This window comes from Zeugodacus cucurbitae, chromosome 2 (assembly GCF_028554725.1).
Source record: "Zeugodacus cucurbitae isolate PBARC_wt_2022May chromosome 2, idZeuCucr1.2, whole genome shotgun sequence".
NCBI classification, from domain to species: Eukaryota; Metazoa; Arthropoda; class Insecta; order Diptera; family Tephritidae; genus Zeugodacus; species Zeugodacus cucurbitae.
The window spans coordinates 84,098,534-84,124,030 of NC_071667.1; the positions used below are offsets into that span (position 1 = coordinate 84,098,534).

The 25,497-nt window shown below is 38.5% G+C and overlaps 2 protein-coding genes across 3 annotated transcripts; one reads left to right on the forward strand and one right to left on the reverse strand.

Moving 5' to 3' along the window:
- Positions 1-242: 242 nt before the first annotated feature.
- LOC105218584 (cAMP-dependent protein kinase catalytic subunit 2) lies at positions 243-1,842 on the reverse strand. 2 transcript variants are annotated; one of them, XM_054231846.1, is made up of 5 exons: positions 1,497-1,842; positions 1,209-1,438; positions 979-1,144; positions 631-923; positions 243-574 (listed from the first exon to the last, which is right to left on the reverse strand). In XM_054231846.1, the coding sequence occupies exons 1-5, from the start codon at positions 1,698-1,700 to the stop codon at positions 358-360; spliced, it is 1,110 nt and encodes a 369-aa protein (XP_054087821.1). In that variant the 5' UTR covers positions 1,701-1,842; the 3' UTR covers positions 243-357. The 2 variants fall into 2 exon arrangements, with proteins under 2 accessions (XP_054087821.1, XP_011192582.1); XM_011194280.3 differs by having other exon boundaries at positions 247-574; positions 631-908; positions 1,497-1,840.
- Positions 1,843-7,949: 6,107 nt separating this feature from the next.
- On the forward strand, positions 7,950-10,403 carry LOC105218577 (uncharacterized). The gene is made up of 4 exons (XM_011194267.3): positions 7,950-8,129; positions 8,226-9,334; positions 9,396-9,686; positions 9,751-10,403. The coding sequence occupies exons 1-4, from the start codon at positions 8,111-8,113 to the stop codon at positions 10,258-10,260; spliced, it is 1,929 nt and encodes a 642-aa protein (XP_011192569.2). The 5' UTR covers positions 7,950-8,110; the 3' UTR covers positions 10,261-10,403.
- The last annotated feature ends 15,094 nt before the right edge of the window (positions 10,404-25,497 follow it).

Here is a 25,497-nt window from a genome sequence, read left to right on the forward strand (position 1 = left end):
TGAGAAGATTCACAAGCATGAAGAAATTTCGTCGGCAGTTTTCTAAACTAAAGAACTTCGAAAAGTTGTTTACTTAGGTCCTATCGTTATTAATCTGAAAGTATGGATTCTTTCACTGATGTCAATATTCTCGAGTGACTCTCTTTTGTAACATTAAATTGCTCCTAATAGCTTTTGTGATTTTAAAGGAAGAAACACAAGAAGCAAGTATTTCGAAAACAAGAACAGACAGTCCCATTAGACATATATTTTCTCTATTAAATTCTATAATCAATTAACTTCATTACAATTAATAATCAATAAGCTTCGAAAACAAGTAATTGGTAATGAAAATATATCATGAGAGAGAGTAGTAATCTAAAAATCAGCAAAAGCCTCGCAATAACGACATGTTTTCGATTTGGGTCCACGTTTAAATTCGGGATACTTATCAAAGTTGGACAGATCCTCAGCATGACCGATTTGCGGTACATACGGTGCTGGCATTTCCTGGTTGAGTATCGAAAACCAATCGATCGACTTGAACCAGTCGTGATTTTTGATATCTTTATTGCCGTTAATCATGCTGCCATATCTGTAGATAGTGAGTATAAGAAAAGCACTCTTTACCTCTCTACTGCTTACACTCACCGCTTCGACAACTCGACTTGTAGTAAATTATCAATCAAGTCTTTCAGTTCGGAGCTGAAGCCCTGTGGCATTTTGTATTCGCCTTCACAGATCTTGCCATACATAACCATTATGTCGCGATTGAAGGGCGAGAAAGGTGACGAGCCATTGACCATCTCATAAATGAACACGCCAAAGGACCACCAATCCACACACGAGCCATAAGGTCGCGACTGAATGACCTCGGGCGCAAGGTACTCGGGAGTGCCACACAGCGTCATGGTGCGAGTCTCGACTTTCTGTTTGGTTAAATTCTAATATTTATATTAAAAATATGTACAATGAAATCGTAAAAAAAATTAAATCGACCTTAACAAATCCGAAGTCGGTTATTTTTATGTAGCCATTTTTATCGATCATAATATTCTCCGGCTTCAGGTCACGATAGATTAGGTGCAGGAAGTGCAAATACTCCAGCGCGAGAAACACTTGAGAGGCGTAGAAACGGGCGTGCTTCTCATTGAATTTGCGCATTCTAAATGAGCGGAAGAGATCAACATTTATTCATGTAATGGACTGTTGTGTGGCATACACTGTACTTGCGATGGTAGGTGAATAATTCGCCACCATTGACAAATGGCAACCCTAGGTAGAGCAGATCGTAATCCTTGCGAGAGAAATCCAGCCAAATGAGAAAGGGGAACTTGATGCAAGCCAGCACCTTTTTTTCATTGTGCACATGTGTCACCTGCTTCATCTTGACGATCTTCTCTTTCAGCATGAGTTTCACGGCATAATAGTCGCCCGACGACTTGTCCTTGCACAGGGCCTAATGCGATGTTATTTTGTAGTGGAAGCCAAAGTCGTCATTTCGTTGTATTACTCACCACTTGACCGAACGAGCCAGAGCCGAGTATGGTTAACTCCTCATAGCCCTCGAGTCCGGTCTCCGGTGATGGTTTCACATTGCTCCAGCGCCCATTGAATTCTTCCAGAAAGAGCGTCAGCACCAGGTCGTAGTCGACGACCGGATTAAAAAATACCGTTGGTTTATTCGCCCCCGTTTGATTGGTCATAATCAGTTGGTGCATATAATTCTGCTTTGGTACGCCCAGAAAGCAGAAACTTTTGTTTTCTGATTGAATTGAATGAAGTTCTGCTTTCTTTTTTCTTTTAATACAACTTTCAATAAATTTTTTGTTCGGTATCTTTGACTTTTGGTTTTTTGATTGAGCGTTTTATTTGAGTATTTTATTGGCTATATACATTTACATACGAGTTTTCTTCGCTTATAAGTTGAACTCATTTAGAATTGTCTCAATCTTCTAATATATTTTAGATGTTATTTCATAAAAGATCTTTACATAATTTACACAATTTTAGCTCCTGTCGAGGTGGCCTTCAATATATTTGAAGTAACCATATTCTTCGCTTGCTTGAAATGAATCTATACCTCTTCTGTTCCAAGAAAAGTGTTGCAGATTCATCAAGAGACTTGTGAAGATTATATAAATCTAATAAAAATTAAAGCTGTTCAAATTTGCTGTTCAATTACCTTGAAGGAATATTTGTTGTGAACGCTTGATCGATTAAGATATGGAGCAAGTTCATGCTAGATAAGTGGGTATATTTTCACGACGCTGGGTCGTGTCTTGACTTTATTTAGTAGTTTATAGCAGCCACAATATGGTTGATTGACGTGGAATTGATTATTTTTCCATATTTTAACTCAATGAGGCCCCAGACGTGTAAATCACTCTGTTGATAGGTTGAGAAGCGAGCTTGATTTCTAGTATATAACTCGAATGGAAATATAAATAGTTTCACTCATATCACGCCTTCCACTGACAAACTGCAATTAATATAATAAAATCATATAAATTAGATTTACCGTAAATTAAATTTAATTTGCCTTCAACGAGACACATACATACATACAGACGTGAATATGTACGTCTAAAATTTATTTCGAATTTCTAGTTGCCGGATGCAAATATTTGCCGTCCATCTGGATTAGCCACAAAAGTGGGTGCAACACACTGCGTTGGTCCGCACAAACAAATTGATAAATTCAAATAACGGAACATTGTTGCACTTGCCACGTATGCAGAATGTAGGAAGACTCGTAAAATCTTTTACGGCCGGCAACTAAGTGCACGCAAGCAATCACGGCCCCGGCTGTGTTTGGGTGTCTCTCTCTGTGTGTGTGTATGTGTGTGTGTGTGTGTGGGAGTGTGTTACCTCGCATGGAAATGCACTTGGGGCTGTGTGTGCGAGAATTAAAAGTGCCCACGAATTGGATTCTTTTGGCTAATGAAAATTTGAAAATTTCAGCTGTTTCAGCATTCAGCATTAAAGTAAAAGAGTTATGTACGTGTTTGTTGCCGAAAATTCGCCTCATAAAAGAATGCGAATGCGACTGCGACATTTGGACCTGGTAGTAAAATACAATTTGTGCAGAATGTCCAAGAATGCCCAAGAGTGGCCAACACGGCATTTGGCTAATGGTGATTTAGAAAGTGGATTTTTTAATAAATATTCCGAACAAATTAAATGCATTGTAGGTAAGGACAATTAAGTATGAATATTCTACGATATGTGATTGCATCTGGATTAGGGAAACGGCATTAGATATCAGATACATGTTAGAGGACTGCCTTTAACCAAGAACAGAAAATCACGACCCTGAATTTGAAAATTTAAGAAACTTTCTTGTGAGATGAGATTTAAGAAAACTTCCTTTTCACAGAAAAAAGCTTTGAGTTTAACAAAGAGCCTTTCAAAAATGAATAAGTCGATTTTTCGAATAAAGATCCTAATTTTAATTGAAACTATAATTAATTAAGTGCTAATTTATTGTTAATTAACGAAAATTTGAATGTTCAGTCACAATAATTTCTCATAAAGTAAGAGAATTAAAGTGATTTTAATAAAATAAATTTTTACAAGTTGCAATGGGTTTCTTTAATTTCATTTCCCACCTATTCCCCAGTATTTTTTCAGAAGTTGGTTCCCACACAAGTGCATCCCAAAAACACACCGAAAAAGTTCTCATCGTCACACTCAACACTCAATCAAAGCAATCAACGGAATAATTAAATCTTTTACTGTGCACCGAATGCGTCGCTGAAATGAAATCAAAACATCAAAACACCGGTGTGTCGAACCGAACAACCCTTGAAGTGCAATTGTGTGGAATTTTAAAATGTACCTTGGCATCCACTCAAGTGGTTACCGTTCAAAATTTGTCAACTATTGCCACACATCATCTCCACACCAAGGGTTGCTCATCAGCTCACTCCACAGCAGCCTCTCAAAGCAACTGTCATTTGCCATATATGTATGTATGTATGTAAAGCACCGGTGTATGAGTGTGTTTGTTTTTGTTTTCTGTTTTTTATCATACTCATCATTATCATTACTTTTATTGTTCGTCTGTAACAATATTATTATTTTCCTTTATTATTAACGGTATATCGTTTCGCATGTGCCAACAGCCAACACACACGTTCAAGTACTCAACGGGAATTCAGGCGTAAGTTTGAGTCCTGATTGAAAGCATTGGTTAGTATGTAGCTCCGTAGCCCGCTTTGTAGAGTCGCCACGTGTCCTGCACACCGCAACGAATCCAGTTAAAAATGACTTTCGTCAGTGTCTCTCTAATGTAAACCCTGGCTTTTTTACCCCCCGGCAGCAAGCCTATTTGGGAAGCGATGACAGCAAATTTCAATTGTTGCCATTGAAGAGCACATATGTATATTGTAAATAAATGTAATGAAATAGTTCATTACTAGTTAGATTACATCAATAGTCTGCTTGGGCTTTTAATCATTAAATACGGAGTTATATTTTCCACCTGAGTGAACATCGGATCAGCATTGACCTGAAATTCAGCTAAACCGATTTTAGATTTCTCTTCTTGAGCAGATTTATTTCAAGCCATGTTCTACTTTGTTAATCGAACTCAGTGAGCATAACATTAACCTGATAATTGATACTGGCATACAAAGAAGAATGCAATACATTTTATGAGATCTCTTTATTTCGGATACTTGATAAAGCATCAAAAGATGCGTGTGCCATCTACTTGTCACTGTTTTACAATATCTCATATTTAAATAATAATAATTTTATTGTAGTGGTTCGCAGTTGAAGTATGCTTTAGACTTATGTGCGATATCCATTGCGTCAAATTGAATGACAATCGTCGCAAGTAGTAGTAGTCATCGTTTAGGATGCCTGCGCCTGACGTGAATTTTAATAGTGTACGAGGCTTCACTAACGATATCTCCTCTAACTTATCGTATAATGGGGCCCTCAGTACCTGAAACGCTGTCTTGCTAACACAGGACAAACCGCAAGAGATGCTCCACTGTTTCCTTGGTGCCCCGCTCCGTTCCTCCCGATCTGACAGCCCCATCTACTAGTCTGTGACCGGTAAGAATGCCAACCATGATCCATTTTGCAGTTTTACACCCCGGTAGATCCTTCCAGCGAGATATGAGTTTTCTTGCCATGCACCTGTCTATGTCGTCGTACAGAATGTGCATGGGTTTACCGATGTTGATCATGTTACCGGGTGACAGCTGTACACCATTCTTGGCAATCCCGTCTACGATTTCGTTGCCCTCGATGCCTTTATGGCCTGACACCCAGTAGAAGTGTAGCCTCATATTTCTGGCGACCCTCTCCACCGCTGTCCTGCTGCCCAAGACACTTATGGCCGATATCAAATTAGATAATTCTTTGTCATTAAATTCAAAATTCAAAAATATGTCCACCCTAATGCCTGAACTACATATATGTAGTCCAATTTTAGAGTTCGCTGCACTCGCGCAAAGAAACAACTACACTTCGACACTCCATAGCTCTTCAATGTACAGAATCGCGCGATGTTCTAGAGATGACCATTTGTCTACCGCGCGCAACGCACACGCCCCACCCCCACTTTCAAAGTGAAGTTGAAAAACCCGTTCTACTACGCGTGCGAGTATGTAGCGCAGCAAGCTGCTCAGCTGAGCCACCGCCTCAGCGCGTTACAGTGGGCTTCACGCTCTGTAAAATCGATCTCTTTGCGGTGTTTCCGCTCAAGCGCGCGTTACGAAAATAAACAACAAAAGAGAATGTGCGACAAATCAATGCATAAGAAAAATCTGAATACAATACAATGTATTCAAAAGCATATAAACAAAACTGATATTCAAAATAGTAATAAACAGAAAAAGCAGAGACGTTCAAAATTCGGCCGGCGAGTTCAGCGGCCTCAAGACATGACGCTCCACTTATTTACACGTATGGTATGTATGTGTATATAGCAATGTTTCTGTTTTTTTTTTTTGTTTGTTGGGTTATCGGCTTTTTATTAGCGCTTGCTGCGCGCTGTGGCTTCACTGACTAATTTACATATAAACTGGGTTAATTGCTGTTGTTGTTGGCGGCAGTTGGCAGCAAAGTGAAGTTCAAGTCCAAACGCACATCCAGCACATTCGCCGATTCTACGATTCACGAGTGAAATGAGCTTTCTGCAATGTGAAATATTAAGCAATCGCTTGTTGACAGTTATTGAAGACAGAGTTGGTGGAGAAATTCCATAATTGTTGCAACATAAATTGGTGTTTATGGCTTCCTAAGCGCAAGAATGAATATAGAAAAATATATTTCTAACATATGTTGTAAATTTGCTTCCAATCGGAGCAGATTTCTAACGTTTTACACATGCATACCTCTAACTCGGCAATCAGCCATTTAAGGCACGTTCGAACGACTGAAACGGCAAAGCGCTGCGCCCATTAGAAAGTCAGATGCGTGCTCGTTCAACATTTTCTATTCCATTGTGAAACTGTTTTCTAACCCGTTGACCTATTTTCCAATGCGTTTGGACTTGTCTCTCAACTTTTTTTCGTTCGTTTCAGCTGACACTCACGCCCTAACACTTCAGGTCGTAATGCATTTGTTGACTTATGCCTATATGCTTTTATGATTTGCACTTCCACTTTCATTTAACAAACATCCACTATTTAGGCTTGAAACCGCAATTACTTATTTGGGCTCGGTCGTAAGCAGAGCTATCAATGTCAATCGTACAATAACCACATATGGGAGAGCGTATTGCATAAGAGCGTCAGAGAGAGTTGTCACATCAAGTCGGTTGGTAGCGTAACAATTTTATGACGAACTCATTTGTATCTTAGAGAACAGTTAAATTCGCCACTTAGAAGGCTTCTTAAATCTGATTGTGAATATTTATTTTGCGACGCCGTTGGACTTGGTTATATATGTATATGATTTCACCTATATAAATATGCAAATAATGGCTTATTTAATTGGCTGAAGTGTATTTTCTAATTGTCATAGAGGCTGCTTTTAGTGAGACAAACGTATATCCAGAGTACAATCGCGAGCGCCAGTTTGTTTCTTCCGAGAAAGTTTTAATACAATTTTCTCATTCGATTTGTCAATATATATTTGTATAAGTTTCTTAAAAGAACACCTAATGATTCCATGATGGATTTATATTGATAAAGATGGTTTTGTGCCTAAGCTGATTCCTAATAAAATTTGTCAGGTCAACAACCGAACAACCGTTTTCGCTGATTGTTCATCGAAGTGTTCTGAAGTAGTGTCTGCCAGTTTGAGAACTCCTAACCTTGGTTTGCCAGATTGCCATTAATTTAATTCTTCGTTAAAATAAAATATATTTAACATATTAAATCTAATTTTTACAATATTATTTCGGGAACAACACAGTGATAACAACACAGTATTTCAGCGAGATCCACCTCTGGTCATGTGATCAGTTCTCTTTGTTTAGACCTGAGAAATATGAAAAGATTTGGTTGTTAAGTTTTGTATTTTGTAGTAAAAAGGGCTTATTTTGGGACTCGCGAATAAGATAACAATATTTTGTAAGATCACTTCTGTACACTACAAAAGAGTACAGATTTTTATCCAGACCATAACCAATAGTTGTAACAAACTTTTCTATATCCACTAGTATATATGATTTTTGTCCAATTTAGACTCGAATCGGAGAAATCGGGGATGTTCCAGTCTTTTATAAGAACTTCTTGAGGCTCGAATAAAATTTCCACTACACATGCCAAATATGACAACGAACAAATCTTAGCCATTCTTTTCCCATCTCTAACGCGTAATACAGATTTTCTTACATCCATGCATATACATTTATAAATATACGCTGGTACAATTATTGTCCATAACCAGTTCTTCATTGGCTCTGATTACACCACACAAGCAACCGTGTCTTATTCTTGCTCAATTCTGCGACGAAGAATGGCTGTAACGCTTGGCTTTCTTAAAACTCTTTGGCCTACGACAAAGTTCTTCATTCGTCGCTTGGCATTCGTTTGGTCAACAGCAGCACAGAAGAAAAGGTAGAAAGGTCCGCCAACGCATTCACTTATAGACGCACACACACAGACACTACCTGACTTTGAAGTGGTTTAGAGGGAGTGGAGTTTTAGAAAGTAGCACAGTCAATATGGAAATTAAAATTGTGTGTAAGTTTCCAAAGCGAAAGAAAGTTTTCTTGTTTCTTTTAGAATCGAAGAACACAAAGTTGATTCTGGTACATTGATTGCATCTTTTCATTCTAGTACTCTCGTGTCTGTGCTACACACTCGCTGTGGCACTGCCCACACAGAATGGCGATGCAGATGCACCGTCGCAGCAGCGCTTCGCTAGCGCCGCTTCGCAGAAGATCGCACTGAATATGCTGAAATTTAATGTGGATATCGACTCCAATCAAGTTTATTCACCGCTGGGTATCAGCTCCATACTGGCTGTCTTGGCGGAGGGTGCGGCAGGCGACACATACGAGGAGTTCAGCAAGACGCTTGGCTTCCCCGCCGATCGTGCTGATTTACGGGCCTCCTTCCAGCGCATACTCTCGCGCTACCAGAATCGCGAATATTCCACAGCGCCTTCATTCCAAACCTGGTTGTACATTTATCGCAACAACACTGCGCGCGATGAGTTCAAGCAATCGGTGCGTGACAACTACTTTGTCATGGTTAAAGACATCAATGGCGATGAGTATGATTGGAATGAGCCGAACACTTCGTTGGATTTGGAGACCAGTTCGGTGAGCAACAGCAAAGATGTTGTCGGCTTTGAGACTTTGAAGCGTTTGAGAACCGATGCAAACTTGGCTGCCGCTGCTACAGAGACGCAGTCTGTAGACACATACGGCGAGGAAGTGATTGATAAGGAAGCGTCTAAATTCGATCGCGATGTCGACGATAAGCAATATGTGGAGAAACCAGCGATACTGGAGGAGATTAAAAAACTTCAATCTGAGAAGCAGGAAGGTGAGCAACTTGTTGACGAGCCACCGAAAACAGCAGCAGGTTCGGCGAGCACCACCACAATCGATGAAGTGAGTGAACAGTTCAAAGAAACCGAAGCTGCAGATATCGCAGAAATACCCCGACACGAAGATGAGCTGGTCGCCAAGGATATTAGCAAACGCGAAGAGGATGTGAATTTCGAAGACAATGAGACGGTGCATTCTGGGGAGAAGTTGCAAAAGCACTACGGTGATGACAATGTTGGTGTTATACCGATCCAAGAAGTGTTGGACTCCAATGAACCCGAAAAAGTTTCTTTACCGTTGGAAAAACTGGAAAGCGCGCTGGATACGGCGAATAAAAATGCTGGCGAGATAATGATCGCGCTCGAGTCGCACATAAGCTCGGTACGGAGGGTAAGTTACCTTCAAAGCAGTGAATTCTCTTCGGTACTACAGTTCTTTTTCTTTTCAACAGGCTTTGGGTGCACGCAGTCTCTTCCGCAAGGAGGACATCGCGCACGCATTGAGCGCTAATTCAATTACAGGACGTGACGCCGGTTCGAAAACAAAAATGCTGCTCTTCAATGGTCTTTACTTTGCCGGTCTTTGGGCGCAACCGTTCACCAAAGTGAGTTCGGAAGAAGACAGTTTCTTCTTTATGACTGCCGAGGACGCCATGAAAGCACCAATGATGGAAACCCAAGGTACATTCCATGTCGCCGAATTGGAGCATTTAAATGCGAAGGTGATCTGTTTGCCATACGAGGTAAGACGAAATCAATTTCATGTAATTACTGTCCAGATATTAATGACTGAACTACTTTGTGCAGAACAAAAAATACGCATTAATGATTGTGCTGCCCAACGAGACAGAGGGACTGCGACCGCTCATCGAGAAGCTGCAACCCGAAGATATTAAGAAAGCCAAATCGCTGGTGCAAAAGAAGGAGCTACGCCTCATAATGCCTAAATTCCAAGTCGATGAAACCTCACGCTCCGAAGCCATGTTGAAGAACATCGGTTTGAACAAGCTCTTCACGCGTCAAGATTCCGATCTCAGCCTATTGTCCGCCGATAATGATCTGCATGTGGACGAAGTGGTGCAATTTGTGAGTGTGCGTGTTGATGAGAGCGGCAGCAGCGAGAATGCGCTCACCGCCTCCAACACACAGGCACGCACAGCTGCCGCGCTCGAACTCGACTCGCTTGAAGTGAATCGTCCGTTCTTGTACTTCGTTATGGACTGCGAGGAAGAGTTCGTTATTGCTGCGGGCAAAATTTACACACCCGAATTGAAGGAGGATCCACCGGTTTCCATTGAAGTGGAGTTTGAACAATAAACATAGCAACACATTTCATATCCGACGAGCGCATCATTTTACGTAAACTCATCTGCAATATCGAGAATATAGGTCCACCCATTTTTTTACATTTTTCTAAAATGTCCAATACATTTTTTAATAAAAAAAAAGAAAATATAAAAGACGAGTGTTTATTTTTCGGGAGTCCTGGAAGAAATTTGGTATTAGTATGATATTTCCGACATCTAGCGGCAAATTCAAGAAACCATTAGGTAGTTCCGTATTCTTTAAGAGGTAAAAATTTATAAAATTGAATCTGTAGACCATCCTGACTCTTGTGTCAATTCAATTGGACTGAGTCATATTTTTTCTATAATTTAATGGAACTTGTTTGAAGATACCTTTAACAAGTCTACATATAGTGCCAGAGAAAGAAACCTGTTTCGTGTTTCCTACACGCCATACTAGTAACCGTGATAAGGGATTTTCACTTTCACACATTAACACTGCCGTTATTCATTCTATAACTGTTTATTATAACTATTTACGTAAGGTATGGCAATAAATTATAATGCGGTGGACATAGGACATATAATGGCGCTTCGCGTTACGAATTTGATGGTGAAAAGTTGTGAAAGTAGCCCAAAGCGCACCGAAAGTGTTATGGGCAAACACTCGTAGGTAAATTCAAGGATGCCATATGGAGTTTCCCTGACAACCAACACAAATAAATATGAGTATGTATGTGTGTGGTAGTAAACCGTTTCTTATAATTTATGCCGCAAGGAAACTTGTAATTCCTGCTAAGAAACTGCAAATTACTACAATACATAAATTAATAGTTTTCGGAACTGGGCAAATGCAGAAAATGTCTCCGTGGGGAAACATTAAAATTAGTCAAATTGTACGCCAGCAAGCTTGCGGCATTGCTAACATGGAAATTGTCGAATTTTTGCTCAAGAAAATGCGTTGAAAAGGGTTAATATTTCGCTGTGAGTGTGACTAATTACTTGATTTATGTTTATTATGAGAATTTCTTCGAGAAATAACGCACACAAGGCAGCAACAAACAAGAGAGTCTATCGTAATAAACAGAATTGGTGCTTTTGTCGAATTTACTGTACACATATGTAAATAGGGATGCGATCCATTTCCATTGCATTTAATTATTTTTATCTTAAACTAATTTCTACATTTTAAAAAGGCTAAATGTTAGGATTTCGGAAATCGTTAACGTTTTAGTAGTTCTGGTTTAGATGGCGCTGCTTTAACAATTTGCTCAATATCGTAAATATCGTTAAAAAATCATAAAATCAGAGCTCTGGATCCATTGGAAAGTGACATAATTTCTAAACGAAATTTTCTGTTTTGTTATTCTTTTTTTAGCGATGTTTTCTTCTTATTAAAGGTAATCTATATGAAGAGGAACATTCATGAGGCAGTTGTCGGTAATCAGATAATATTCTCTCTAGGGATGCATGTCCCTGAACTAGTATAAAGTTTTAACTATATTCATTTACGGTTGTCTATAACAGCCACTAAAATTAGGAGAGCTTTCTTGAGCTTCGTGATTTTCGTTTGTTATAAGCTCATACTTCGTATGCATACAATACTGTAACGATGCACCAGCCTCCATATTTGTCAAATATTGTTCAGTGTCACTTTTTCCTATTTCCAAAATTAAAGGCCCATCCTTTTAGAAACATACGAGAAATCGCTGAAAGAGCCTAAGACTATCCTAGAAATCGAGTTCGGGAGATGTTTCGACGATTGTAAGAAGCACTGGCATAAGTGCATAATATCGAAGGGGGACTATTATGTAGACGACAGTATTAATGTAGATGAATGAATTAATATTTCTTTTCATTATACATATATTTAATATTTTTGTTTTCGAAAATTCCCATTATTTTTTGAACACACCTCGTATATGAAGAGGAAATTCTGGAGACCGTTTTCGGTGATCAAATAGTAATCTCCATCTCTCTGGTGATAATGATATATATGAAGAATATTAATCTAATGATTTTCCATATTCTCATCAATTGTTGCAGAAAGGGACATATGGTTCTACATTCCGAAATTAAAAAAATAAAAGGATGTGATCAAATGATTTGTCCCCAATCCCCATGACTTTAAGGCATATGTTATTTTCTATATATGGATTATGGAGACCAGAAAGATCTAATTGTACAATTGAGGGTCTGTAGCAGGAAAATATATAAATTTTAAACTAAATCAGGAATTTTTGTAACCAACTCAATTAAATATTGATTAAAGTACGTCCCTTAAGAATGAATTCGATCACCCTTTCGATGTAAGTAGAGTATCATAAGTCACCAGAACTATTAAGATCTCATATTTTCCATTAATACAATTTTGTTCTTCTATTATATATAGTTCAGCATATCATATACACATAAATACAGAAGAGTGTTTACCTTTGGTTTTCCATCATTTTATTATGTCTACTCAAACATCATCATCTGCTCATTGTCAGCCGAAGTCGGGCAGTCACCTTGCAGGCATCTGTCTTTGGCATTGACTGTCATTTGTGCTTTCTTCACTTTCATTTGCACAATAGGAATTTCTTAATTACACTTTGGCGAAATTACAACAACAATGCGGTATGTGAGCTGAAATGTCACACATCACCGTCAGACTGACATAAACAACAGACTCCGCACTGCTATTCTTCGGAGAGTATTAACATGCGCTGCAAAAACAATCGCACATGCCACACATACATATAGACATATGTGAGGCATCGAGATGTGGGACAAATGTGCCTGCTAAATACACAATGATGAATCTACTCTTTGTCAGCGCGCATTCATTTCATTTCATTTCGATTTTGATGAGAAAATAATTATTTATCAGATGACAATCGGCCCAAAGGGTGAAAGGATGCGCAGTTGCGGCGAATCGAAAAAAAATGGTGGTTGCTGTTGTTGTCAGTTATGATTACCAGATATTTATTCCCAGTGGATCGGAGAGCAAACCCTGATCACCTTGGGGGAATACAATGTCTTCGTTAATTGTAGGTTTTTTCCTCCGATGTCATTAGGTAAATACACGCATGTGTCTAAATATTGTCGAATATCTTTATGTAATTGTCCACGCATTTATTCATTAGAAACTATTCTGACGGAAAGCGTTCCGTAATCCTTTAACCACCCGGTGTTCATTTGCAACCTGCAAAGCATCTCAGACACCCGCCGCACACTAGGTTACACTAACAACTCTGTCACTCTGACGCTCGTGATACTTGCACCGCATTGAGCTTCACTTTCAGCTTCCAACTTTAATTGATTTATGACATCAAAGACATATTTTTCGCCATGTTGCACGCATCGTGCGTGACACTTTTGGCGCTGACGGCTTGGTCGGTTGGTCGCTTTGTGGCAGTTGGCATTTGGCAGTTGGCATTTGGAATCGCTCAAGTGGTGCGAAGTAATCCATCTTTAGGCGCAAATGCAGCGCCACCGGCAAGTTGACTTATGCCATGAAGTACGTGTGGCACACACACTCACCCTGCCCTGCCCTCTCCAGTTACATTCAGTGTGTGCGTAATTCTTCTAAGTCTCCTCGCATTGCCTTGTTGATAAATTTGACTTATGGCGCTTTTTAGTTCATGCCACACACGAGAGACAGTGAAAGCTTCGTAGCTAGCGAAGAGTCGTTACATTCTATGCGTGCGTGGTGGAGCGGTGAGCGGCGTGCGTGTCTTGCCCTTGTGGTTATGGATATCCAACGTGTGTGACGCTGACACAATCGGCGCTTTTTCTTCCACTGCTCTCTATCTCCTGGTGGGTAAGCTTCTTCCGCAGCTACTTCGGCTCGGCTTCTTTGCACACACGAGTATGCGTCTGGCTCGCCGTAAATCCTTCGCTGGCAGCCGCAGGAAACACTCCTCGGCCGTCAGATACGCCGAGTGGCAGCGCGGCAAGCGACAGTGTGATACGTGAGCGCTTGTGGCAGCGTCCTCTCGCATTGATTTATGTCGCCGCAGCAGTCGCTTCGCTTTGACTTATGATTTGTGTGCGCTCTTTGGCACTGGCGAACCGCTTTGAAACCCATCCTCCTCAGCATTGCTTGTTGAAATCGCTGCAAATTGATTAAAATGTTATTTTTTCAAGCACCGCTGCCCGCTCCCGCTAATTTCGACGCTTCGTTCGCGGCTTTTATCATTTAAATCTGTTTATTTGTAATTAAACTTTTGCAATTTCTTGGCTGCCCTGCCACTCCCACCACTACACCTACATCCCTAGCAAACCGAGTTTGCCAAGGTATTATTATTTTCTTTAATTTATTCAATTAAACGCTTCATAAATTTTTCCTTTTCGCTTTTCATTCCTGTGGCTTTTCGCAATAACGGTCCAACTTTTAACGCCACATTCCTTGCTTTCTCCTTTGCTATTAGTATTGTTGCTATTGTTGTAGTTGTTTTTGGCTATTTGCCGTTGGTATTAGCTGTCTTATGTTATCGTAAAAGGGTTAATTAATAGCACAGCCTCCTTCCGGGCCAACGCCACTCGTGGCTTCATTGTTTTCAATGAGACTCCCGCACCCCCGCCACTAGCCATTTGCACTGATTGCTGCCACCTTGCTGCTGTTCTTGCTGCTTATGGTGCCCCACTGCTGCCGCGGCACATTAATGCCCGGCGGCATTTCGCGAGTATTTCGGCTTATTAAAAGGTATGGCGGATGCCGAAAATTTTTCGTTTACACATTTTTCGTGTGCACCCATAAAATTTTATGCGAAAATGCTTATTGAAACTTTCAAAATGCGTGTGTATACATATGTATATGCATGTATGTGCGCCCTAAAGGTCGCAAGCTACAAATAATTACAAGCTTAATTTAATAATTTGTTTTAAAATCATTGTCTCCTTGCTGTGGAGCACTAAAGTGAATGTTGGGTCCGTTCCTTGGGAGTTTTTAAAGTAAAGTAAAGTAAAGTTAATACTGATAGACGTTTTTCTTAAAGATTATGTCGTTTGTGATAAGCACAGATTTGCAAATGCAAATGCAGGTTTAGTGAAGACAGTTATGAATTTGAGTTCATTTCTAAAAAATCAATAGTATATCTACTAAAATAATTAAATTCATCAAGCAAATAAGGAAGGAACAGAGGAACAGCAACTGTAATAATATTACTCATATATTAACCTATACATGTAAGTATGGGACCAGACCGGACCGGAAGGTTAGGGAAGGTGTATACGATCTGCGAAATATTTTTGAGATTTCACATAAACAGACCTCAGTTATTGTTATTCTTTGCTTGATGCTTGAGTTATCTATCCACAAAGAAGAATAACCTGGAAGAGAGGAAATAATAAACATATTACAAGCCGAATTTCGTCATAACAGCAATATAATTATAAGTTCCATGGAAGATAGGGAGATAGAAACATCACGATATGTTATCCTTCATGGACTGCGTAAATGGCTCAAAGCGCTTTGTCGTCACTTGAATGTCTTGAACATCCACTTTGAGAAGTTTACAGCATCAGAGTTCCAAGTTTCACCACTATGTCTCAATAATTGCTTATGCTTATCACGGTCCAAAAATCATTATCTATGTCTTGCCATAGAATTGAATTTTGTTATATATATATTTTACATGTAACTCCAAGAAGTTCGCTATTTACATTTCTTACAAGTTTCTTGCTTCTTCATTACCATTGTGATTTGATCAATCATGGTAGGTAGGTTATATATAATTGTCTGTGTTCAATAACAATGTCTTTATAAACAGCTGTCACACCTAAAAACGATTCACCTCCTATGACAATCCTCGAGATCTCTTACTTTTACTGAATCAATAATCACCTTGCAGTAGATATTTGACTTCGAAAGACAAACCAATAAAAGAACATCCTTAATATTACTTTCAAATACTACTAACAGAATGCCTACGATAAGTTTAATTAGAGGCTAGGTAAGTAACTTTGCTTTTACAATAACTTTATAGAAACTTTGAACTTGACAATACTCAAAAGAGTCTTTGAATACTTTCGAACAAAAATTGAAATCCTTAAACTCCTTACTTATTAAAAAATTATATTTTTATAATTATTAAAAAGCAATCAATTGTACAGTAATAACGCTAAATTGTCACAATTATTGTGGAAATAAAAGTTCAAAGACTCACTTGGTAAAATATAACTTTGCGTGAGATTATCAAAATTTGACGAGAAACACGCAAATGTTTATTTGAAATTGTGATGAAATGCAACAAAATTGTCTTTGATCCTCATAGCTTTTTCGTTTGTGTTACGCAACTAGCAAAGAGAAAGAGGACGAAAAAAATCAAATCTGTCACGTATTTTATCAGTGCGCCAATACATACAAACTTTCATGTTTAGATAAATACGCAAATAAATCCTTTATGGAAAGCACATACAGAAATTTAACCGAATCAATTGTTATTTTTGACAGTCATTACGTTGAAACATGCACATGCCCCGTAAAGTATGCTTTGATGCTTATAGTAAATATAAAAACCGAAACAAATGTTATTGAACAGTAACAGCAAGTAGTCATTGTTGGTTTCAACCCCCAGTCACTTACTTACTGTGTGTATAGTATGCGTGATTACTGTACCTATTCCCCACATAGCGATTGCTACAAATTAAAAGTACATCACATCACCCACTCACACAAGCACACACACACTCACCTATGATGGCTGACAATGTAAACACTTGCCAACTTCGGGAGCAAAGTGCACAACTTCAATTATAAGGTCATCAACTACTACTACAACTACACAGCTGCTGGAGCGCCGCAACCACCGAGAACTACCTTAACAGACGCGCTTAACCTCCGTGGAGTGGGCGGGGGTGGTGGTTATTGATATGGACGCGATGCTTCGATGTCTATAAATAAAACAAAATTATCTGCCAGCACACGTGTGCTCCTTTATCCGAGCGCCACTAAGTGGGTGGCTCCAAATAAACAGATAAGCAAACACACGAAACAATACATCACACACACATGAGCACACACATAGAAGTGATTGCAGACACAGCGCATCACTCATACGCTCCCGCAGCAGTGGACGAGCGCTCAGCGCCACTTCAGCGCTTAAACTACATATGTCGAAACAAACTATTTGCGCACAAGCGCTGCCATTGTTTCTAACGGCAGCTTTGTTGTTGTTGTTTCTTCACCAACTAAATAATCGAAGTACACAAAGCAATTCGTTAAAGTGTCGAAGCGATGTGGACCCAGTGCTCGCCATGGCAAAAATCAAACCCCAAAAAGGTAAATACTCCTATGTGTATGTGTGTAAGTGTTTCACTTGGCCATGGATAGCCGCCGTTGAAGTTTCACGCCACACACACACTCAGAGATACACACACATCGAACACAAAAGTTGTCCGCGTTGTAGGTAAGGGACTAATAGGGATTAAATGGATGTCGAAAAGGCAATTAGATAAACTTACGAGCAACAACACTAACTACATACACACAAACACATGCTTCGGATCACATGTGAGCGCACACCTAACTGTTACAACTACAACTACAACCAATTGCTCTGCGCTTTTAATAGTTCGTTGGGTGTTCTCGTTCGGAGATGAAAAATTAAAGCTTAATGTAATGACAGGATGAGAAGTTTTGCGATAAAATTGATTCCAAATTGTGCGCAATTTTTCTTTTTCCTCACATTCGTTATTTATTTATGTCCGCCGAAGTTAGGTGAGAAAAGCTGTGTTGTTGGGTGTTGCCAACAGGGATATGTTTTTGTTGGATGAAATCTAATTGCACAATTAATGAATGCTGCCACACTGTTGTGTTGTTAGAATTTTATTCAGCAATAAGTGATAATAAATAGTAGTTGGTGAAACACTGGACCCGAAACGATTTATTGAAATTTCAATTAATATTTGCTTTAAATGATACTAGAAGTCAAAATGGGTACTTTATAGTACGAGGTGAGTTAAAAAATAACGGTAATTTTCCATTTTTGCTCACATTCGATATTATCCACTTAAGTCAGTGATGCTTCCAATCGTGGAAACCCTGCTAAAACTAGATTTTTGGATATCCTTTGACTTTTTCAGCGATTTCTCATATGATTGTTAAACGACGGCCCTTTAAGGATCTCTTTATTTATGGGAAAATGAAAAAGTAACACGGATCCATGTCTACCGAATATGGAGGCTGATGTTACTGTATTGTTTTTGGCCAAAAATCCGCGAACAAGCAAAGAAGACCAATAATTCCTTCTTTACAAAGGACACTACAAGAAGTAAATACGCAAAAAAATCATTCCTTATGAAAACTCAGAAATTGTAATTTTTAAGTTATTTTCAAAGTTCACCATCTATAAGTGAATCTTCTCAAAGAATGCTCGACTGCTCTGAAGTATCTCTCTTGAGGCTCTTTAAAGTAAAAGTCAATGTAACTAAGTAAAGGCTAAGAGGTCAAAGGGTGACCTTTTAATTGAAAATCGTATGGACTTTATATTTTCTAAAAACAAGATCCTCAACTGTCCAGGAGTAAGTGAGACTATTGACAAAATTCACAGAAACTTTGATTTGTTCAAATCGTTACAATTTCGGAACACTTGATCTTCAAAGCAATCCAGATTATAAAGATGCCGTCTGTCAAAGCTTGTTATACAATGAACGAGAAATTGCACTTGATACAATATCACTCAGGTGAGGGCATGCACGATCAGAAAAATAATTTAGTAGAGTTGGATAATAAATCGGGTACTTCGAAAGGTTTCTAGTAGAAAGAACTGTTTACACGCTCCAAATTTTCGAAAACTCTCTCTCTTCTATGTCGACCGATTCAATCTTAAAACTTTTTCTATGAACACTTCATCGACACTTAATAACCAACTAACTGAAAGAATACAGTTTCATTTTTCTTTGTTCTATAACATAGGGTTTCAAGGAAAAGCCGAAAATTACGGTCTTGGCCCAATTTGATTATTTTGTATCTTGTAAACTCTTCACCCGACCTCAGAATATTCTTCGGCGCTACCGTTACTGATGTAGAAGGACCTTTGCTCCTCTTAACTAAATATGAAATAATTAATGTTAATTATATAAACTGCATTAACAAAATTGTATTATAATTTTTAGAATTTCTTTGAAATCATTGATTTAAAAATAAATAAATTAAAGTAAAATAAAAAGATATTAATATGAATTTATCTCCATATTGGAGTTCTTGCACTTCTTCACTTAATACTTCCGCGTTAAAGTCTTAAATTTTCGAAATTTTACAATTTTACTTTTCTTGGTGTTAACCCCTTGCCATCGCTTAAGCCTACACAGTCGTTCCTAATTAAAAGTTGTGCGCCACTAATGAGCAATGAAAACAACGTGTTGTCCGCCTATTAAACGCTGATAGCGCCCCGCCACCCACCTCCAAATACGGTCCGGCCCACATTAAAGCGATTAGCCGCGCACTTCGGCTCACTTTCGCGGCCGAATGGCTAATGGAAGGTAGCGCAAGCCAGCCAGCGATTGCCACCTTTTGTTTGTGTTTTCTTTAAATTGCTTCGCAGGTTCTTACTTTTCATTTTTATTTCGCGCTTAACGGGGTGGCAAAGCAATGCAATGGCACAAACACTTGCCGACGCCCTTACATACAGTTAGACTATACGCGACTGCCAACGAATGCATCAATTAAAAATCAGATTTAAACTTTTCCACTTTTTTTGGGCTTCGTTTTTTCATCAGCTCAGCGAGAAAGCTCAGCGAAAGGGTTGTTATCTTTTACCACTTTTTAAACACTTTTGGACTTTTATTTTCTTTTAATTTCCATTTGAAATCCTTGCGCCTCATCACTTTGAGTGGCTTTTAGTGGGTTGGCTGCGAAAAGGTGCGCTTTCTTCTCTTTTTTTATTTCTATTTCTTATTTCTTGAATGCTAAATGCCAAACGTCAGTCATTTTAAATGATTTTAAGATGAGCGTAACGAATGAGATTTTATTGCTGGCAGCAGGTTGCAACTGGCAGCGGCAGGATAAGGCCACGCCTGCTATCAGCTATCAGGCAGCATCGGCAATCACTGTTTTTATTTTCCTTTTTTAATTAGCATAAAGCCTTTTTCTGTTAAATTGCATGTGACTTAAGCGCCGATTCTTTGGTGAATGGGTAATTCTGCACTTAATTAGAGATTGGTTGAATTCTGATTTGAGGGGCTCTTAAGGAGGCAATGATAGCGATTACTTTTTTAATGGAATTCAATGTGCTTAAAGGCGACGTCTTTGGTCAGATAATCCTTGCAGTCTTGTTTAGTGTGACTTAATCTTTGTGTCTAAATAAGAGACAATTTTTTTTTGTATTCTTCCGACTCTTAAAGAAAGAGAAATCTTTGGATTTGAATATTGGGAACTCCAAAACTGCTGCCTGTATGGAATGGTCATGTACCAAGTTATTTTTTTCTTATCTGAGCCCTCTTTTCATTTTCGTTAGAGCCAGGTGTGTGAATCTAAGAAAAAGCGACCGTTGGTTCCTCCTGCGGCTAGTTTTGATTACTTTTAGAGGATTTTTGAAAACATTCCAGATTTTTTAACGCTAGAACGAAAAAATATTACGTCATGTCTGTAACACCCTCATGTACCCTCATCCACATGAATATACACTTTTTTGCCTGAAATAAATTATAAACTCTGCAGCGCGCCAGGGCGACAAGCTGTCAGTAGGTGGTCCCATACATGTCCTCAAGTACCGCAATAATTAATTTGCATCTGCCACATAGATTCATTGTAACCTATTAACGGGTAACATACTACTGCCAAATACCTTCACACACACACAGCCACATATAGAGACACGTGTGTATGTGGTGCCACGACGGCATTTCGATGTCCTTCTAACAAATTCATTACATTTTTTTCGCCTTACTTTCGCCAAACCGGTCACTTACCGAGCTCGAGCACAAAAAATTAATCAACGGAAAAAGGATTTTTTAATTAACGAGCGCCACGTTCGGCAGCGAGCATTGGCAGGAGGACACAAAGTGGACACTAAAGGATTACATGCGCTCACACATACACACTCACTACCTCTCTCAGCGCTCCACAACTAAGCAGCACTGCAAATTAATTCACTCCTCATACGCTTTCACATCATACTCATACAAGTAGTAGTAGTTGTTGTTGCATTACATGTGCTCTAAGGTCGCTTAAAGTTGCGGTTGCACATGCCATTGCATTGGTGCGCCAAAGTGTGACCACATGAATCAGGCGAAAAATGAAGAATGCGCCGCGAAATGCTCCAGTGCGATTCGCTCCATAATTTTCACAGCGAAACTTTTGCTCGATTTCCTCGTAAATTTCGCTTTTGTGCGCACACCGATTGCTCGGCACTTTTAACTAATGTTTTATGGCTTTAACTTGCTTTTCGGTGAATTATGGCGCTTTTATGCGATTATCTATGAACCTTTTTCGACGTGTGTGTTGTTGTTGTGAGTGATTATGTTCATGAAGTTAAAAAATATTATATAATGAATTTAAATTGAAGTAAGTAATTACTTTACTCGTATGTGAATATGGAGAAAATGATATTTTGATCTCATTTACTTTTCTACAATTGCTTAAATAACAAAGCAGTGGTCAAAACTCAGATATTTAAAATATTTATTTAATAGAGATTTTCGTTTCCAATAAAGGTTAAGGTTAAAGTTGCCTTTAGTCTTTAGTTTTTCTGAAATTTGGTCTCTCTCTGCGGCCTATCCTTTATACACCGATGATTAGTAGACCTATTTGCGATTAAAGATATTGGATTCAATACAAAGATCTTACAACGTCCGTCAAATTCTCTCCGATTATTATTTTTGAACTTCAACCAAATCTCAACATCCGAACTTGGGTTCCAGATGCCTCATAACAAACACTGTTCAAAAGCCAAAGATTTTTTTTAATTTGAATTCAATCCTCCGTTCATCAAGTATTTCTCCTCGAAGAAGTTGACTTCACATTGTGGAGCATTAATCTTTCAGCCATACGGCAACCGTTTCATCGACATCCAGAGGCCGTTTCGTCCGAAATTTGTATTTCAATTAATGATTTTGTGTTTTTTTCAACAAATGTCCACTAATCATTCCAGCGCAGCATTTGACTCAAAAACTAGAAGATCTAAAGAACACTCAGGAAACCAACCTCATCAAATAAATTAGTTACTTTCAGTTCTGAATGAATGCCTAAATTGAAATAGTTCGGTCGTTTTAGTGACTCGGTCACAAACTCTGTACCTGAAATTAAAAGGTAATCTTTTCTGAAGTGTTATCATGAGAGTTCTTAGGATCAATGTCTAATGGAAGAATATTCTCGACACTTGCGCAGTTTCTTTACTCGTACTAGAAAATTACTTTATCCAGATTTGAATGAAAGATTGATGTTAAATCTTAACAGTAATATTATTGAAATAATTTCAAATCTCATAAATCAATCCAACCAGTAAATCATAATCCAATCAACAGCATTTACATGACAAAAAGCGGAACATTGACTTGCTAATGCCAAACAAAATGACAATAATATCCTTTTTAAATATTTTGTCTAGCGAAAAGAAGGACCTTTCATGTGAGTCTATGTATGTATGAATGTATGTGAAAGCTATAAATCAACAAGTAAGGAAGGGAAGGAAGGGAACAACTAAGTTCGGGTGTAACCGAACATTTTATACTCTCGCAATTTATTTATTTAACTTTATAAATATTATATAATACACAATTTGATCCACATATTCGCCATATATATTGCATAAAATCCATTGAAAGTTGGAAACCATAATATTAGGTTAGAAGCACCGAGGTCCTCGTGTTCGATATATGGGGCCTTAAAAACCTATGGTCCGATTTCGGCGATTTTTAGAATGGGTCTGCCACACTATTAACATAGCATTTGTGCAAAGTTCTGCACCGATATCTTCACTAATACTTACTTTATATATTGTAAAGTAAACGATTCAGATCGACTTCAAAGTTCTGGTATATGGGAAGTAGACGTGGTTGTGAACCGATTTGGCCTTTTTTCACAACATATGATTAGGATGTAAGGAAACTATTACAAACCAAGTTTCATTGAAATCGGTCGAGTAATTCCTGAGATATGGTTTTTGACCCATAAGTGGGCGACGCCACGCCCATTTTCCATTTTGTAAAAAAATCTGAGTGCCGCTTAAATGCCATTTCTTATGTGAAATTTAGTGTTTCTGACGTTTTTCGTTAATGAGTTAACCCACTTTTAGTAATTTTCAACCTAACTTTTGTATGGGAGGTGGGCGTGGTTATTATCCGATTTCTTACATTTTTGGACTGTATTAGGAAGTGGCTAAAAAAACGACTGCAGAATGTTTGGTTTATATAGCTCTATTGGTTTGCGAGATATGTACAAAAAACTTAGTAGGGGGCGGGGCCACGCCCACTTCCCCAAAAAAATTACATCCAAATATGCCCCTTCATAGTGCGATCCTTCATACCAAATTTTATTTCCATAGCTTTATTTATGGCTTAGTTATGGCACTTTATGTGTTTTCGGTTTTCGCCATTTTGTGGGCGTGGCAGTGGTCCGATTTTGCTCCGATTTTGCTTCCTATGGTGCCAAGAAATAAGTATGCCAAGTTTCATCAAGATATCTTAATTTTTACTCAAGTTACAGCTTGCACAGACGGACGGACGGACGGACGGACGGACAGACAGACATTCGGATTTGAACTCCACTCTTCACCCTGATCACTTTGGGTATATATAACCCTATATCTAACTTGTTTAGTTTTGGGTGTTACAAACAACCGTTATGTGGACAAAACTATAATACTCTCTTTAGCAACATTTGTTGCGATAGTATAAAAATTTACCTAAAGATGTCGAGACATAAGTAAATTCCTACATGTTGTTATCATATATATTAGAAGAGCTGAGACTACAAAATGGGAACTAGAAGACTAGAAAAGGAAGAAGAAGAAGCAGGAGGACGAAATCTTAATTGCAAATTCATATATTAAGGTGTTCTGCAACCCTTATTCACCTCCATTATATATCATGAGCTGATTATTATGCACACCGTCCACGCAAGCAAAACAATCCCCAGCATTTACCTTAAGCTTTTCGAATTCTTTGGTTGCTTACGATTTATTACGATTGGCATTCCATATGAGACACGAAGTGTCGCGACAATTTTTCATGTTTGTGGCATATATGTATGTATGTTTTATTCCTTTGTTGCTTAAAGTAAAGTAAATTGTGGAAATGGTAGTACAGTATAGTAAAATATTAAATAATATTTATTAAAGAGCTTGTCTTCGGTACATATAAGAATATACTTAAAGTATAAATTTCAAATCTATTTGAAGCTTTCAACAAACCTATCACATAACCAAGGTGTGCCTCAGCGCATATCCCCAGCGCTTGTACGCCATTGCTGTTAAACGCTTGCGGCTACGTAATCATTACTTGTTGTTATTCTAGACACACAGATACATACATACATATGTGCATGTGTGTGTTTGTGCATTGTTATTGTGGTTTTGCTGTCGTATTTTGTTGAAATTCGTGTTGGCACTTAATTAACGCCACAACAGTTTGTTTGCGGCAGGTTTTACTTGTATAAATACAGTCAACAACAAAAACGTACAAGTGTACGAGTATTTATGCAGACACCTACACCTACACAAACAACACAAACACTCATACCTACCCACTCAGCAACACACAAGTGCGTGCATATGGATCTGTATATTACAATCTAGCATAATTATTATTGTAATCCTTTCACTCTCGCGCACTTACACCACACTCATATAGGCGCGCTCTAGCCTCGTGAGAGCATCTCGGAAGTGGCGGTGTTCCGTGTTGTTTTAAAGCGAGCGCGGGCGCAGACAAGCGGAAAACCGTCGCTTTCATAAACTCAACAAAGAGGAGGTAATTAGCTGTACTGAACAACACGGAGACAACACATTCTCAAATCTACTTACACATATGTATGTAGATTGCTACTGATATACTTTCATTTTCCTCCATTCCCATATGTCGATATGCGCGTCGCATCACATATATACATACAAGTATATGTATGTATATATATACATAAGTATATGTATGTATATATATACATAAGTATATGTATGTATATATATACATAAGTATATGTATGTATTTAATAAGCTCGGTTGGGTGTTGGCGGTAATTACCTTGCTTTCACTTTCTTACTCGTGACGCAATCAAGCAACATGTGCTTCGGAGTAATTTACGGAATGAAAATAATATAATAATTATACCAAATTTCCTTGTTTCTAGT